This window comes from Camelina sativa, chromosome 14 (genome assembly GCF_030686135.1).
Source record: "Camelina sativa cultivar CO46 ecotype springtype chromosome 14, ASM3068613v1".
NCBI classification, from domain to species: Eukaryota; Viridiplantae; Streptophyta; class Magnoliopsida; order Brassicales; family Brassicaceae; genus Camelina; species Camelina sativa.
Genome location: NC_141893.1, coordinates 27439758 through 27455537, shown reverse-complemented (window position 1 = coordinate 27455537; position 15780 = coordinate 27439758). Strand labels below are relative to the sequence as shown.

At 37.5% G+C, this 15780-nt stretch overlaps 1 protein-coding gene and 1 long non-coding RNA gene across 3 annotated transcripts; both read left to right on the top strand.

The window, feature by feature from the left end:
* The first annotated feature begins 1926 nt into the window (after positions 1 to 1926).
* On the top strand, positions 1927 to 2988 carry LOC147928699 (uncharacterized). The gene is made up of 3 exons (XR_015579570.1): positions 1927 to 2271; positions 2408 to 2666; positions 2774 to 2988. It is a non-coding gene; the product is annotated as an uncharacterized LOC147928699 (long non-coding RNA).
* Positions 2989 to 3196: 208 nt separating this feature from the next.
* Positions 3197 to 9286, top strand: LOC147928698 (uncharacterized). 2 transcript variants are annotated; one of them, XM_087483476.1, is made up of 7 exons: positions 3197 to 4393; positions 4484 to 7568; positions 7752 to 8364; positions 8452 to 8566; positions 8677 to 8809; positions 8909 to 8993; positions 9072 to 9286. In XM_087483476.1, exon 1 carries the CDS (start codon positions 3428 to 3430, stop codon positions 4184 to 4186), a length of 759 nt encoding a protein of 252 aa, XP_087339602.1. In that variant the 5' UTR covers positions 3197 to 3427; the 3' UTR covers positions 4187 to 4393; positions 4484 to 7568; positions 7752 to 8364; positions 8452 to 8566; positions 8677 to 8809; positions 8909 to 8993; positions 9072 to 9286. The 2 variants fall into 2 exon arrangements, with proteins under 2 accessions (XP_087339602.1, XP_087339601.1); XM_087483475.1 differs by having other exon boundaries at positions 4484 to 8364.
* Positions 9287 to 15780: the final 6494 nt, after the last annotated feature.

Below are 15780 nucleotides of genomic sequence, written 5' to 3'. Positions count from 1 at the left end.
AGATTCTACTTCGCCATTATCTTTAAGGACCATGATTCTTCTGTTGGAACACTCGCTCGCATAATGCCCAATTCCTTGACACTTAAAGCATCGAATATCCCTTTTCCTTGTGATCAAGTCCTTACCCTTACCTTTCTGGTCTGAATCAAGCGGTTTTGGCTTGACGAATAGCTTGTAGTCCTTTTGGTAGCCGGGTTTTTCCTCCTTTTGAAAACTTGGTTTCCCTGAGCTGTAGTTGGCCTTGGCGGTGTTGTAAATGGATCGGGAATTCTTCCTTTTGATTTGTTGTTCTAACATGACTGCCTTGTGAAGCAACTCCTCAAATTCCACATAGTGCTGGGTTTCTAGACGGTCTTGGACTTCTCGGTTAAGACCTCCCATGAATCACGACATAACAGCTTCTCCATCTTCTTTAATATCGGCTCTTAGCATAAGGGTTTCCATTTCCTTGAACTACTCCTCGACTGACTTGCTTCCTTGAACCAAATTCCTCAAGCGCTGATGTAGATCGCGGTGATTATAACTCCGCACAAACCTCCTTCGCATGACGGCTTTCAGCTGGTTCCATGTTTCGATCGGAGAACTCAGTAGCAACAACTTTAACCTTGTTGACCTCAGTGACCTCTTGACAAACGAAGACTAACTCAATTTTCTGTTCTCACTCCAAGTAAGTATCTGCGTTGTTGGTTCCATGGAAAGCGGGAATCTTGAACTTTAGGGCCTCCCAAAGGATCTCTAGGTTGGGGTCTGTCTCGTTGACGTCTGCGCTGACTGAGTATGAGAAGAGGCGTGACTGTAGGACTCTCTTATCTCATCATTTGGCCTTGGTTCCTCCTAGTTCTACATTTGATGCTGATTTGCTACCAGGTTGACTTGGTTCAAGTGTAGAGTGCCAAGTCTTGCATCAAGCATTGTTGCCATAGCTGCTACGTTATGTAACCCGAAAGTTTCTATGAAAATTCTTAGAGAATGGCCACCTCATTTTATTCAAGGACAGCCTTTTCATCAAAGTTTGATTTTTGTAGACGAGAGGGTAATTCGTCTTCCTCTTTTCATTTAACGTGATTATTTTAAATATTAATTGAGAAGTAAAAGAAAAATAAATAAATAAAAATGATAATTTGTTCTTCTATTATTGGGAAATAGGATTGATGCCAAGATAAATGTGGATCTTTATGTAGAAAGTTACTATGGAAACATGTAACATCCGCAAACCGAAAATCCGGTTTAGGGATTGCATCGGTCTTGATTGGAACAACATATACTAGAGCATTAGCATTATGCAGCATAAGCATTAAGGTGCATAAGCTGTATGCTCTGATTAATATAACACATTTAGTTGATTGGTATAGCAGTAGAATATTAGATATTATATTTATATTTAATATATGATATTAATTAAAAAATATAATTTAAATGTGTTTCACTAAAAAATATAATTATCACTCATTGCTATATAATTTTTTAAAAATATATTTTAGATTTAATCAATTTTATAAATTGTTATATATATAAATGTGTAGTTTAATAATTTTTAATTATATATATTTATAATATTACACATTAATTACAAATAATTATTATATATTATAATTTTTTAGAAAATTTTATATCTATATTTACATTTTTAGTTTCAATAACTTTTTAAAATATATATAATATAACACATCAAACTAAAATAAACAAAAATATATATTATAAATGTTATATCCACATTAATATTTTAATGTATTAAATAAATTATTATATTATTTTCAATAATAACATTAAGTAGTTTCTCATATATATTATCTTATAACAAATAAATTTATCTTTTATAAAATCATAATTTTTCTATTTTTACAAAATAAATTAATTAATTAAAATTAATTTAATATATATTAATATTTTAGAGTTAAATGCTTGGGAAATGCTTCAAATGAGAGCATATGAGAGCATCTGTACCTTCTAAATGCTCCCTTATATGCTCTCCTAATAAATGTTCATTGGATGATAAAAATTAAAAAAGCTTCTTCATATGCTCTTCCAATCAAGGCCTACGTTAAACGCTGCATTTTGGGTTAGGGAAAACCCTTAAGTCATGTTTTTGGCTCATTCGGCGAGTTTAGCCATTTTTGAGAGAAAAGAAAGAGAGAAAAGTGTACTTGAGTGCTCTTGACGATTTTGGGAGATTGGAAGCTGTTCCTGTAGAGATCTGTAGCTGGGATCGTTGTAGGAGCTTCCTGGAAGTGTTTTCTTGTTTCTTTAAGGTTCAGAATCGTCTTGGCAAAGGTAAGTGCAGGACCATGGCTTATCTAAGCTGGAGATTTCTCTGATCTGCTTGTTATGTGTTGTTTGGCTTGTTAGATTGTTATTTGGGACGTTAGGAAGCTTTCTTGTGGCTTCTGATCCAGTTTTATGGTTGTAGGAACGAAGATCCGGCGAGAAGTTTCGGGGGAAAAAGATGCTCGTCATTGCATTGGTCGATGCACTTTGTGTGTCGATAGATGCAAGTGCCAGGACGGCGCATAAAACCTAGAGTTTTCGTGCTATGTCGAGCATTTGTCGGTCGATGCATATCTTGCGTTGGTCAACGCAACCCCAACTGGTGTCGGTCGATGCATGTTTGGTGTCGGTCGATGCAGAGTCCTGGTTTGATATTGTTGATTGTTGATTGTTGGTTGATGGTTAGAGATGTCTCTATTGCTTGTGTGTATAGCCCAATAGATAGGAGGATTTCCTTACTGAGTGTTTATAAAATACTCATGCATTGCAATTTGTGTTTGTGGTGCAGGTAAAGGCAACGTGTGATCGTGGAATCAAGGCAATAAAGAGGAGGATGTTCTAGGGACTCGATTGATTGTTTTCTGGCTTTGCTAGGTTGCTAGAGTTGGGTCATTAGAAACATTGCTAGGTTGCTGGTTTTTATGATTCATGTTGGTTGATTTTTGGTTATTGTTTATGGTATAATTATTGAATTATTATTGGATATTGGTATTGTTTGTTTTCCGCTGTTGGTTGTGATTGTGGTTAGGTGGCTAGTGGGTATCAGACCAATAGCTGTAGTTTATTATTATTATTATTATTATTATTATTATTAATATTGTTATTATTATTATTATTATTATTATTATTATTATTATTATTATTATTATTATTATTATTATTATTATTATTATTATTATTATTATTATTATTATTTATTATTATTTTTTTTTAAAAAGGGTCGGGTCGTTTCAGTTTTGTATCATAGCCCTTACGGTTCTAGGTTTTGGTTCACTAGGCTTTGTGTTGTAGATGTTTGGGATTGCATGTCTTGATTGATTATGTGAGTTAGTCAATTGTGTGTGGCATGGAGTCCTAGAACATCTTCTTCCAGCCTACTATGTAATTCCATGGTGAGTATATATTTTTGTGTTTGTATAATTGCGTGCTTAGCCTTCTGTTCATGGTATTGCAGATGGTTAGAGAGGGTGTTGTTGCTGGTCGTGGTCGTGGTCTTGGACGCGGATGTGGTCGTGGACGCGGCCGTGGTCGTGGTAGGGGCAGAGTCCCAACGGTTAGTATGACTGCGGACCAGAGTGTGACAGCTGAGGGTATTGGCGAGTCGCAGGGTGTCCAGGGGGATTCCATGAGTGTGGTCAGAGGGGGCGGTGTTGATGCTCTAGTGGCCGGTGATCCTAGGGTTCCGTGTGTAGGAGTCCTAGAGGGTGGAGTCCCTGGTGTTGATCTTGCGGGCTTGTTAGTACAGTTGATTGAGCGGTTACCGGGAGTGGTACCGGCTCAAGCTCAGGTAGTGCCACCAGTGGTGGCAGAGGAGCGGCAGCCAGTGGCTGCGGATATGGGAGGGCATAGTTGTTATTTTTCTATGCTCAAGGAGATGCGTGGCATCGATACTGCGCGGTTTTCGAGTGGTACAGATCCTACTGCTGCATATGCGTGGAGGGCGAGTTTGGAACGTAACTTCCAGACTTTGAGATGTCTTGAGGAGTTTTGGGTGGACATTTGGGTCCACCATTTGCTTGGTGATGCTCAGGTATGGTGGAGTTCTGTGGCTGCGAAGAGAGTGCAGAGGGAGATGTCTTGGGCTGACTTCGTCTTGGAGTTCAACCGCAAGTATTTTCCTAGAGACCGAGTGGTGCGAGTTGCTTCGGTTGTGGAAGCAAGGATCACAAGATTGCTAGTTGTCCCAAGAGGAGAGCTCTGACGGCAGCGGCTCGTGTATGCTATCATTGCAGGGAGCCAGGGCAAATCAGGCCCTTGTGTCCCAAGTTGCAGCCGGTGGTAGTGGCCGTGTTGCAGCAGGTGTAGTCAGGAGGGTAGCAGGTTGCATGGATTGTGCAGGCGCCACGGGTTTACACGACTATAGAGACTGGTGGAACGAGTGCCAGGGCGATCACATGTATAATTACTGGTACTATGTCTTTGTGAATTCTTAGTAAGTTCAGATTTTATGTTTGTCTGTGATAAACTGTTAGGTTCTCAACACATGAGGTTTGTGTAGGGACCTTGTTGGTGGGCGGGTTTAACTTCCATGTTATGTTTGATTCTGGAGCTTCTCATAGCTTCATTACTCCGGAGTGTGCAGAGAGTGCGGAGATCAGAGGGGATCCCGGGGAACGTACAGGAGTTGTCAGAGTTGCGGGAGGCAAGTTCCTGAGAGTTATTGGACGAGCTAGAGGAGTTGATATTCAGATCGCGAGAGAGTCGTGGCCAGCGGATTTGCTGAGTAAGGGATTCATCCGTCCTAGTGTACCACCGTGGGGAGCGCCGATGTTATTTCTCAAGAAGAAGGGTGGGAGTTTTCGGTTGTGTATTGATTACCGGGGTTTGAACCGGGTCACTGTGAAGAACAAGTACCCTCTTCCTAGGATCAATGAGTTGTTGGATCAGTTGAGAGGTGCTACTTGGTTCTCCAAGATAGATCTGGCGTCGGATTATCATCAGATCCCGATAGATGAGGCGGATGTGAGAAAGACTGTATTCAGGACGAGGTATGGGCATTATGAGTTTGTGGTGATGCCTTTCGGGTTGACTAACGCACCAGCAGCGTTTATGAGATTGATGAACAGCGTGTTACAGGAGTTTCTGGACGTGTTTGTCATCATTTTCATCGACGATATCCTTCTTTATTCTAAGAGTCCTGAGGAGCATGCAGTGCATTTGAGAGCAGTTCTGGAGAAACTGCGTGACCAGAAGTTGTTTGCTAAGCTGAGCAAGTGTAGTTTCTAGCAGCGGGAGATGGGTTTTCTGGGGCATATTGTGTCTGCAGATGGGGTTTCTATAGATCCGGAGAAGATCCAGGCTATCATAGATTGGCCTAGACCGCAGAATGCCACTGAGATCAGGAGTTTTCTGGGTTTGGTAGGTTACTACAGGGGTTTGCGAGCAGAGTATGTCCTATGACTAAGTTGACAGGGAAGGATGTTCCTTTTGTTTGGTCACAGGAGTGTGAGGAAGGCTTTGCAAGCCTGAAGGATATGTTGACTACTGCGCCAATGTTGGCTTAGGCAGAGCAGGGAGAACCCTATATGGTTTATATTTATGCATCTAGAGTTGGTTTGGGATGTGTGTTGATGCCGCATGGGAAGGTGATTGCGTACCCTTCGCGGCAACTGCGGAAGCATGAGGGCAATTATCCTACTCATGATTTGGAGATGGGTGATGTAGTTTTTGCGCTGAAGATTTGGAGATCTTACCTTTATGGTGCAAAGGTGCATGTGTTTACAGATCATAAGAGCCTGAAGTATATATTCACTCAGCCCTAGCTGAACTTAAGGCAGAGGCGGTGGATGGAGCTGGTGGCGGATTATGATTTGGAGATAGCTTACCACCCTGGTAAGGCTAACTCGGTTGCAGATGCTCTAAGCTGGAAGAGGGTAGCTTTGGCTCATGAGCACGAGATGGAGTTTCTGGTAGGAGAGATCGGTGCATTGAGATTGTGTGTTGTTTCTCAGGAACCGTTGGTTTTGGAGGCGATTGATAGAGCAGATTTTCTGAGCAGGGTGCGGTTGGCTCAGGAGAAGGATTTGGGGACTGGTGAATGCCTCAAAGGATGTGGATTTGGAGTATCAGGTCTCGGATAATGGTACTATCTTTGTGCACGGTCGGATTTGTGTGCCCAAGGATGAGGAGTTGAGGCAGGAGATTTTGAAAGGGGCTCATGCGAGCAAGTTTTCTATTCATCCAGGAGCGACTAAGATGTACCGTGATCTCAAGAGGTACTATCACTAGGTCGGGATGAAGAAGGATGTAGCTAGTTGGGTTGCAAGGTGCGATGTGTGTCAGCTAGTGAAGGCTGAGCATCAGCTTCCAGGAGGGTTACTGAAGAGTCTTCCCATACCAGAATGGAAATGAGATATAATTACTATGGACTTCGTGGTGGGTTTGCCAGTGTCCAGGACGTGTGATGCTATTTGGGTCATTGTGGACCGGTTGACTAAGTCGGCACATTTTCTGGCTATTAACAAGACTGATGGAGCAGCGGTTTTGGCTAAGAAGTATGTGAAGGAGATAGTCAGGTTGCATGGGGTGCCAGCGAGTATTGTGTCTGATAGAAAGACCTGATAACTATTGGAGGCGAGACCAGTGAGGGTTCTCTAGAGGAGGATCAAGGAACTTCAGAAGATTCCTTTGATGAGAGTCCTATGGGACTGTGATGGTGTTGAGGAGAAGAATTGGGAGCCTGAGGCGAGGATGAAGGCAAGGTTTAAGAAAAGGTATGAAAAGCAAGCTGCGACTTGACCTTATCTAGCCTGGTTTCATCTGTAATTTGTGGCTGGAGCGGGAATGGAGTATTCCAGCCCATCTCTCTTGTTTACTTGGTCGCTTAGGGGTGGTTGGTTGTGCGACTAAGTAACAAAATGAGGTGGTGTTCGGGGTACGAAATTTCCTTGAAGCGGTGGTTTGGGGGAAAGTTTCCTGAAATTGAAGTTTCTAAAAGTGGAAAGTTTCCAGAAGTGGAAAGTGCTAAAAATGGAAAGTTTTATGTGAGTTAGAATTTGTCCATTTTAGTGGTGGAGAGCCTGGGGGGGGCTTGTGTGGCCTTAATGGCGGACTTTTGAGTCATTGTGCCCATGTGTGGCAGTCTTTTGTGTCATTGTGTGGCCTTTGTGGCGGACTGTTTAGCCAGATGTGTGGCCTTTGTGACAGGCTATTTAGCCAAATGTGTGACCTTTGTGGCGGGCTGTTTCGCCAGATATGTGGCCTTTGTGGCGGGTTGTTTAGCCAGAGTTTCCCGTTTAGGCGGTCCTTCGGGACAAGTGGTCTTTGTGACGGTCCTTCGGGACGAGTGGCCTTGGTGGCGGTCCTGTTTAGGACAGTTGTTTGGCCTTGGTGGTGGTCCTTTTGAGGACATTTGTTTGGCCTTGCTGGCGGTCCTATTTAGGACATTTGTTTGGCCTTTGTGGCGGTCCTGTGTAGGACATTTGTTTGGCCTTTGTGGCGTCCCTAGTGGCAGTGAGATGATCCATGTGTGGTCATGAGGTATTCCATTGAGAAGAATATGTGGTTGGTAGGACATTGTGATGTTTTACGCGAGCCACGGAAGGATACCTGGATAAAGATAGGACTCAGACGTGTTCAGAATTGTATGCTCGCGACTCTTTGTGTCGGTCGATGCAGAGTCCTGGTTTGATATTGTTGATTGGTTATTGTTGGTTGATGGTTAGAGATGTCTGTATTGCTTGTGTGTATAGCCCAGTAGATGGGAGGATTGCCTTACTGAGTGTTTATAAAATACTCATGCATTGCAATTTGTGTTTGTGGTGCAGGTAAAGGCAAAGTGTGATCGTGCAATCAAGGCAATGAAGAGGGGGATGTTCTAGGGACTCGATTGGTTGTTGTCTGGCTTTGGTAGGTTGCTAGATTTGGGTCATTAGAAACATTGCTAGGTTGCTGGTTTTTATGATTCTTGTTGGTTGATTTTTGGTTATTGTTTATGTTATAATTATTAGATTATTATGGGATATTGGTATTGTTTATTTTCCGCTGTTGGTTGTGATTGTGGTTAGGTGGCTAGTGGGTATGGGACCCCTAGTTGTAGTTTATTATTATTATTATTATTATTATTATTATTATTATTATTATTATTATTATTATTATTATTATTATTATTATTATTATTATTTATTATTTATTATTTAAAAAAAAACGGGTCGGGTCATTTCAAAACATCAAAGAAGGAGACTGGTATGAGATATCTGAATTTTTAGTGATTGAAGGTCAGCAATCATCCCGAAACTCAAACAATCTGTTTGAGATCCTGATCCAGGATAACACAAAAAGGATACAAATATATCCGCGAAGCACTGACAAATTTTATCCTTCTATTTGATGCATTGAAAATGCGTAATTCCACGCCTGAGGAGAAGAATTGTTGTGTAGGTAAGTTTTTTTTATTTAAGTAATCTTAAGATGATGAATTTGTTTGGATTTGTTTTTTTTTTTTGGTTTGAATTATTTTTATGTTAGATGCCATAGGAATGGTGTTACATGTAAACGAGCCACGGACGATTGATTTCCTTGAACGTCAAAATGGCTACATTTCAGAGAATCAAGTTGTGACTTTCACTATCCTTGAATACAAGTAAGAGAATATTCAAAACTTTCGATAATATTTTAAATACAATCTAATGTTATTTAACACAATTCTTGATTAACTAATTCAGAAATAATTTATTTTAATGTGGCCTGGAGATTGAATGTGTTGCTGTTGGTTCGGTTTGTAATGCATTTCTTGATAAATGGAGAAAAATAGTTTTCTTCCCTACCTATGCTAATCAACCAGTAATGTGTACTCTTCTATTTTGGAGGATCTCTTTTTACGAAGGTACTGTTTAGTAATCATCTTATATACCACTTAAAACTATCATTTTCTAGGTATGCAATGTCTGATGTCTCAATTACGATGTACTGTTTACATTGATAGGTATGCAATGTCTTATGTCTCAATTACGATGTTCAAAGGTCAAACTTGAAGATGAAATGGCAGGAATCAATATGGAAGATATAATGTAATGTCCTTAATTTAAATCAATTTAGAGTAAACACTATTATTCGTGAACTTAAAACCTGAAACTTTTTCTTTACAGGCGCTGGCTAGACGTCGAGTCCAGTGATGAATACTAAATAGATTAAGCATGTGGTTGGAGGAGCTAGCTATACGTCCACAAATCGAATTTTTCTATTATGTTCACTTTACTTTTAATGTTTATGACTTTCCGAAAATAATTTGTTGTAACTTTGGACGTGGTAATTGTGTTCTGTTATGTCAGAAATAATTTAGAATTATATTCACTAAATTTTACATAGTCTTTTAGTCTAATATGACTATTTTACTATTAATATATATATCTTTATATATATATATATATTTAAAGTAAAAGTTTTTCTTAATTATACTTTAATCAAAAATCTCTACAAAAAGACGGATAAATTTTAGTTTTTGTTTAATTTTTTGGGCCTGGCCTCATGAGACGCCAATATGAAAGCCTTTGCGACTTTCTAAAAAAATATTGAAGCATTTTATACGCCTCTCCAATGTTGTGACCTTTTGGTTTCCCCTCTTAACAAAGTAAAAAAAAAAATGTATCTTCGAGGTAAGATCTCAATCTATGTAGTTAAACTTTCGTTTATTACCTTATTGGCTTGAAAGTTTACAGTTTTCAATTTTATAGATTCAGGTTTTGCGATGGAAGGTGAAAGTTCGAGGAAACGCAAAGAGCTCATGTCAGATTTCGAATGGGAAGATGGAGCAATCGAGAAGGTTAAACAAGTGTTTCAAAAAAAGAGAGATGTGGTTCTGAATGAAACGAATAAACGTTTCACTGCGATCCATGATATGGGGAAAGATTATATGAAGAAGAAGGAAGAATCTATCGGCCTCATGTGTCAACTTGAAACGATCGATGCTCAACTCTCGCTAATGAATGATATCTTGGAGGGCCATATTGACTTGGTTGCCGAGCGTAATAGGCTAGAAGAAGTTAGGGTTTTAATTGAGAAAGATGTAAAAGAATGTATTGTTCATAATATTGATTGGGATAAACTTCATGTTGCTTTTAGTGGTTAACAATATTAAGCATTTCAGCATAATCGTTTCAAATCTTCGAATAGAATTTTTATTATCTGTCAAAATTATTTTATTATTCTATAATCCAAAAATTCGTTAAAACGATAACATAAATTATAGATATTGACCTGTCTGCAAAATAGAAATTTTAAAATATTAAAGTTTTCCAATAAAAATCGAAAATAAACATAAATTAGTGTTGGACTTCAATATTATCCAGAAATATTCATGGTGATATAGTTTCTATATTAATTGAATGAAATATCTACAAAATATTTAACACTTTTTAAAATCATAATTTTCTAAAAAATAAGTGGGAGATCTAATAATATATTTGGTGATTACTGATAAATGTACAAATACCATTTAATTTTATCCAATGATAAATTAATTGAAGTTTTGACAATATCGTAAAATGTAAATATTCCAAAAAATATATATGTATTATGTATATATATATACATATTCGTTTAAAACTTTTAAAGTCAAAATCGTACATTTCGTTATCTCCTTAGATTTTTTTCTTTTGAAATCATGGCTAACCTTCTATCCACTGCTATTAAAAAAGAATCAGGAAGAGAGACTATTTTTACGATGTGGACGATATAAACCCCTTCGTTCATGAGTGGAAAATTAACGTCAAAATTCTGAGAAAGTTTGAGTGCTGTCATCCACTTTTCAAATCAACAGACTTGATTGTAAATGATAAGGTATATTTACAGTATACATCGCGTTTTGATAAAATTCTATAATTTTATGTTACTTATATGTTTCTTTAATGTAGGGTAAAAAAATTCAAGTGATGATGAGTCCTCCTTATCGTGATATCTTTATAAATGATTTGGAAGAAGGTGAATGGATAATGTTATCAAATTTCTCACTAACCATAGTTGATGGAATTTTAAAGATAACTGATCATCGTTTTATGATACATTGGGGAGACACGACATGGTTTAGAAAAATTCATCCTTTGACTCAAAGCAGTTTTTTTTTCTTTTGTATCATTTAATGATATCAAAAGTGGAAATTTAGACCCTGATTGTTGTGTAGGTGAGATGAAAGAAAAAACTAATATTATAAATTTAATTTATATATGATAATTTATCTTCTAATGGAACTTTTATGAGCAGATATTATCGGAAGATTATACACTGTTGGAAATCGTTTTGTAGAAGGTCCACCATACAAAAAATGGAATGAGTTGTTTGTTCTTTTGGAAAATATTGAGTAAGTCATTCTATCGAGTTTGTGAACATCATTCTCATTAATGTCTTTAATTCTAAAAGAAGTTTAATTGTAGGGGTGATCGATTGACATGTTGTTTACCAAAAGACTACGCGAATGACTTCTTTAATAACTAGATTCATTGTGTTTGTGATATCATATGTGTGTTACGCTTTGCCAAAATTGAGAGCAATAAAGGTTCGTATTATTTATTCTATAAATTAGTATTCCTTGGTTTATTAAATATTAAATATGTTATATGTAGATACATGGATGGCAACAACGGTGCACAATTGTACAATGGTCATGATCAATCCTAAATTTCCTCAAGTCATGGAGATGTTTGATTCCTTTGCCGAAATGGAGAACTGATTTTAAAAATTTTAAAATGTTATTTGATATAATTTAAAACGCTATGATATTGATCTAAGATTTTAATTTGATATAATTCTATTTTAATATATTATAAATTTGGTGATTAACATACATGAATCTTATTTTGAAGTAATTCTCAGAGATAATAGTATTGATAGATTAATTGACATTAAGATTGTTTGAAATTAAAATAAACAATTTGAAACTATACTAAATGACTAATCATAAAATTTATTATAGCATGATTTAATCATCAAATTCTATTATAGTATTAGATATACCAACTAACTAAATACGGTAATTACAAAATTAGTTATAAAGATAATATAAAATTAAAAAATGAAACTGAATCTTTTTAAAAAAAGGTTTTCAATCAAAATCAGAAAAATAAAACATAGACTATACTTAAATTATTCGATTATCCCGAAATGTTTATGGTGATACCATAATTTTGAATGTAAATATCTAAAAAATATTGAATACTTATATAAAAAGGATTTATTAAAAGATCGGGAAATATATAATATATTTGGTACTTAATGATAATTGTACAATTACCATTTAAGTTTAGCCGATGATAAATATTTGAATTTTGAATATATCTTAAAATGTAAATATTCTAAAAACATATTTTCTGTATTATGTATATATAAATACGTTTAAAAGTCAGAATCGTAAGATTCGTTTTAGTCTAGGTATTTCAAACAAAAATATGGCTAACCTTTATCCAATGCTATAAAAAAATAAGATCGCGAAGAGAGACTATTTTTTCGATATGGACGACCTAAACCCCTTCGGTCATGAGTGGAAAATCAACGTAAAAATACTGAGGAAGTTTAAGTGTCGTCATCCTCTTTTCAAATCAACAGACTTGATTGTAGTTGATGAGAAGGTATAATTTTAATTATATAGTGTTTATTTAAATTTATTTTAATTTTTATGTACTTATGTATAACGTTTACGTAGGGTACAAAAATTCATGTACAGATGGGTTCTCCTTATCGTGACATCTTTATAAACGATTTGGAAGAAGGTGAATGGATAATGTTATCAAGTTTCTCATTAAGAAATGTTGATGGCGTTTTTAGGACAACTGACCATCGTTTTAGAATACATTGGAGAGACGTGACATGGTTTAAGAAAATTCCTCCTTTGTCTTCAAATCAATTTTTCTCTTTTGTATCATTCAATGATATTAAAAGTGGATCTTTAGATTCTGATTATTGTGTAGATAAGGATAACAATTTATTATTTTATTATAAGTTAAGTTTGAAGTGGTTGACTTCATGATTCTCCTTTCCAGGCTAGACGTGGATGACTCTTCCTCTTCAGAAGTCACCATGGTACCTGAGAATAAAATAAAGATCCAACAAGTAAATAGTTCCGAAAAACACGTAACTAGAAAACAGATCTGGAAAAATATGAAAACGAATTCAAAATTTTTAAAATCAATTTTTACTAATAATAGACTCAAAGAAGATCGAAATTCAATTGATTTTGTAATTTTTGAACGAGTAAAACATTTTATACAATTTTTGCAAGATGAACAAAAAATCTGGGAAAAACAGAAAGTGACGATTGGAATTTCAAAACCTGGTTGCAAAGTGGCTCTGATACCACATGATAGACTCCTGGATGAGGATCTATGCCCAAGGACACACTTTTCAAGATCTTGAAGAGGGATGAATGAAATGATGAAGATGAATGGGGTGAAGATGCAGGGGAAAGGATAGATGAACGGCGGTGAAGGTGAAGGGGGTTTGAATGCAGCGGATTTAAAGGGGAAACGAAATGTACTTCTAAGAGAGATGGAGATCTCTTAGACTACAGGCTTGAATATATCTTAGATATGACACACTAAGAAATAAACAAGTTGAGAATATATTACACACTTCTCTGATCAAACAAGAAAGAAGAGATGTTTTTGATAAAATGTTTGATGATTAGAAAATGAAAACTACATTGTCTTTATATAGGAGAAGGGGGACGAAGGAGAAGAGGAGATAGGGGAAGAACATGCAAGAGCATGCACAAGGTCGAGCTCATACAAGGTCATGCAAGAGTCCTCACTCATGCAAGCTCATGCACAATGTCTAGGAAATTACAAAAGCATTAAATGCAAAAGAAATAGAGAAAATGGGCCAAGGCTTTGTAATAGGTCTTGGACCACGACTTAGACTGGCAAAGGGGGCTTAAAAGTGTCACTTAGGCTTCATTGAAAACCTTGTCAAGAAAACCCAATGGGACAAAACTTGACAAGGGAAAAAGAGTGCATAAACAACACTAAACCCTTTACCGAGCACCTTGAGCTGTGAGCATCGTCCAAATGGTTTGAGCCACGTCTTCTTGCTTCTTGTCCAGCTTCTTAATTATTCCATTGATGGCTTGGTTGAACCTCTTGGATTTTGATCTTGTAAGAGGACCCGTCGGAACGATCAACGCCTCCTCCGATGCTTCCTCCGGTACAAGCTGCTCCTTCAATGATTCCTCTGGTTCAAGCTGATCTTCCAATGCTTTCTCTGGTTCAAGCTTCTCCTTATGTCCATGTCTTTTGGTTGAGCTGTCCATGGTCTCCTCAGTAGAGGGCCGCAGGGTTGGGGTTTTTCGTGTTTAGTGTAGTAGGATAGTGAAACTTTGGGTATTTGGGGAGGATATATGTCATCGGACGAGCCGAACCAGTACCACCATTCATAGAACCATCCTGGTATTTTTTTTTTGAGCAATGAAAGTCGAAGGAGATGAACCAGGAGTGATCATAGGTTCATAAGTAAACGGTATGGAGAAAAGCTTTTTAGTTGTCTAAGTAGGTAAATCTTGGAATATGGAAACCAGGAATGGAGAATTCTATTGTGGTGTGGAGGTTTATAAACCCGAGATCTTGTGTAACATCCGCGAACCAAATTGTGGATTTTGGGGATGGGTGTCGATTGACACCAGGGATAGTGTCGATTGGCAACAGCAATTTTTGGTTCGACCAGATTGATTTAAATTGTCGATTTGATTCGGTTTGGTTAAAGTGAAATCTTAAAACCAGGGTATTTAAGTGGGATGTCGACCTAGGTCGTGGCTTCAGTGTTGTTTGCCGTTTTTAGAGAGAAAGAGAGCGTTCTGGAGAGATTTTGGAGTTTAGTGCTTTTTCTTGGAGATCCTTTTGTGGGATTGAAGATCCAGGGCTAGAGATGTGTTAGGAGGATTGCTTAGGTATTGGATTCGTCAGTTTGGATCAGAAATTTCCCGCAAAGAGGTGAGTGCATGACCATGGCTCATCTAAGCCTGAGATTTCCTTTTTTCTTGCTTTTTTGTGTTGTTGTGGTGTTTTTTATGGTTGTTATAGGGTTCCTACGGTTTCATATGTCTTTTGGTCGAGTTTTGGACGGATTGGAGGTGATAAGAGGCGAGATTTGAGTCTCGGCTTCGAGCAGATTGCGTCTATGGATTTAGTGTCGATCGACATCAGTTGGGTGTCAGTCAACACCAAGGGGCAGTATCGATCAACATTGAGAGGCAGTGTATGTAACGCCCCCAAACCGTTCTAGAGCCAGCCCCAGCCAGAACAGTCTCGGACGCTACATTAAGAAATATTCACCAACGATCCGGCCGAGGTTCTAAAATACATTCCGACCCTTAGCCAGTCTATCAGTGATATTTCCACCACATTAGACATCCCTAAGGCTTTTCAACCCTCAAGACATCCAAGTGTTGAGCCAACCCGGACTAGGCCACTTCAGACATAACTCGCTTTCGAATTTAAAACCGAATATTATTTAATATTAATATGTCACATGATAAAACTTATAGCGTTTGTGGCCAGGCCTATTGCCAAAAAGATCTTACAATAATTTTGCACAAAAGAAACATACTTCTTTTTTTTACACAAAGGCACAAAATAAATCTACTTCAGGCTCCTATCGAACAGCACGACTCTAGTCCCTCTAGTGGTTACCTGAAGGACAAAACTTTATCATAAGTAATCTTAACAGGGGTCCCTCCAGAAGATTAGATTCCCAACCCCACCCTAAATCACAAGGAATCAATCAATCACCACACAGAACAAGAAATCAAGCAAGCATGCGGAAGAAAGCAAAGCAACAAACGCACAGAAACAATCAAAGCAACAATGCAAAACTTGA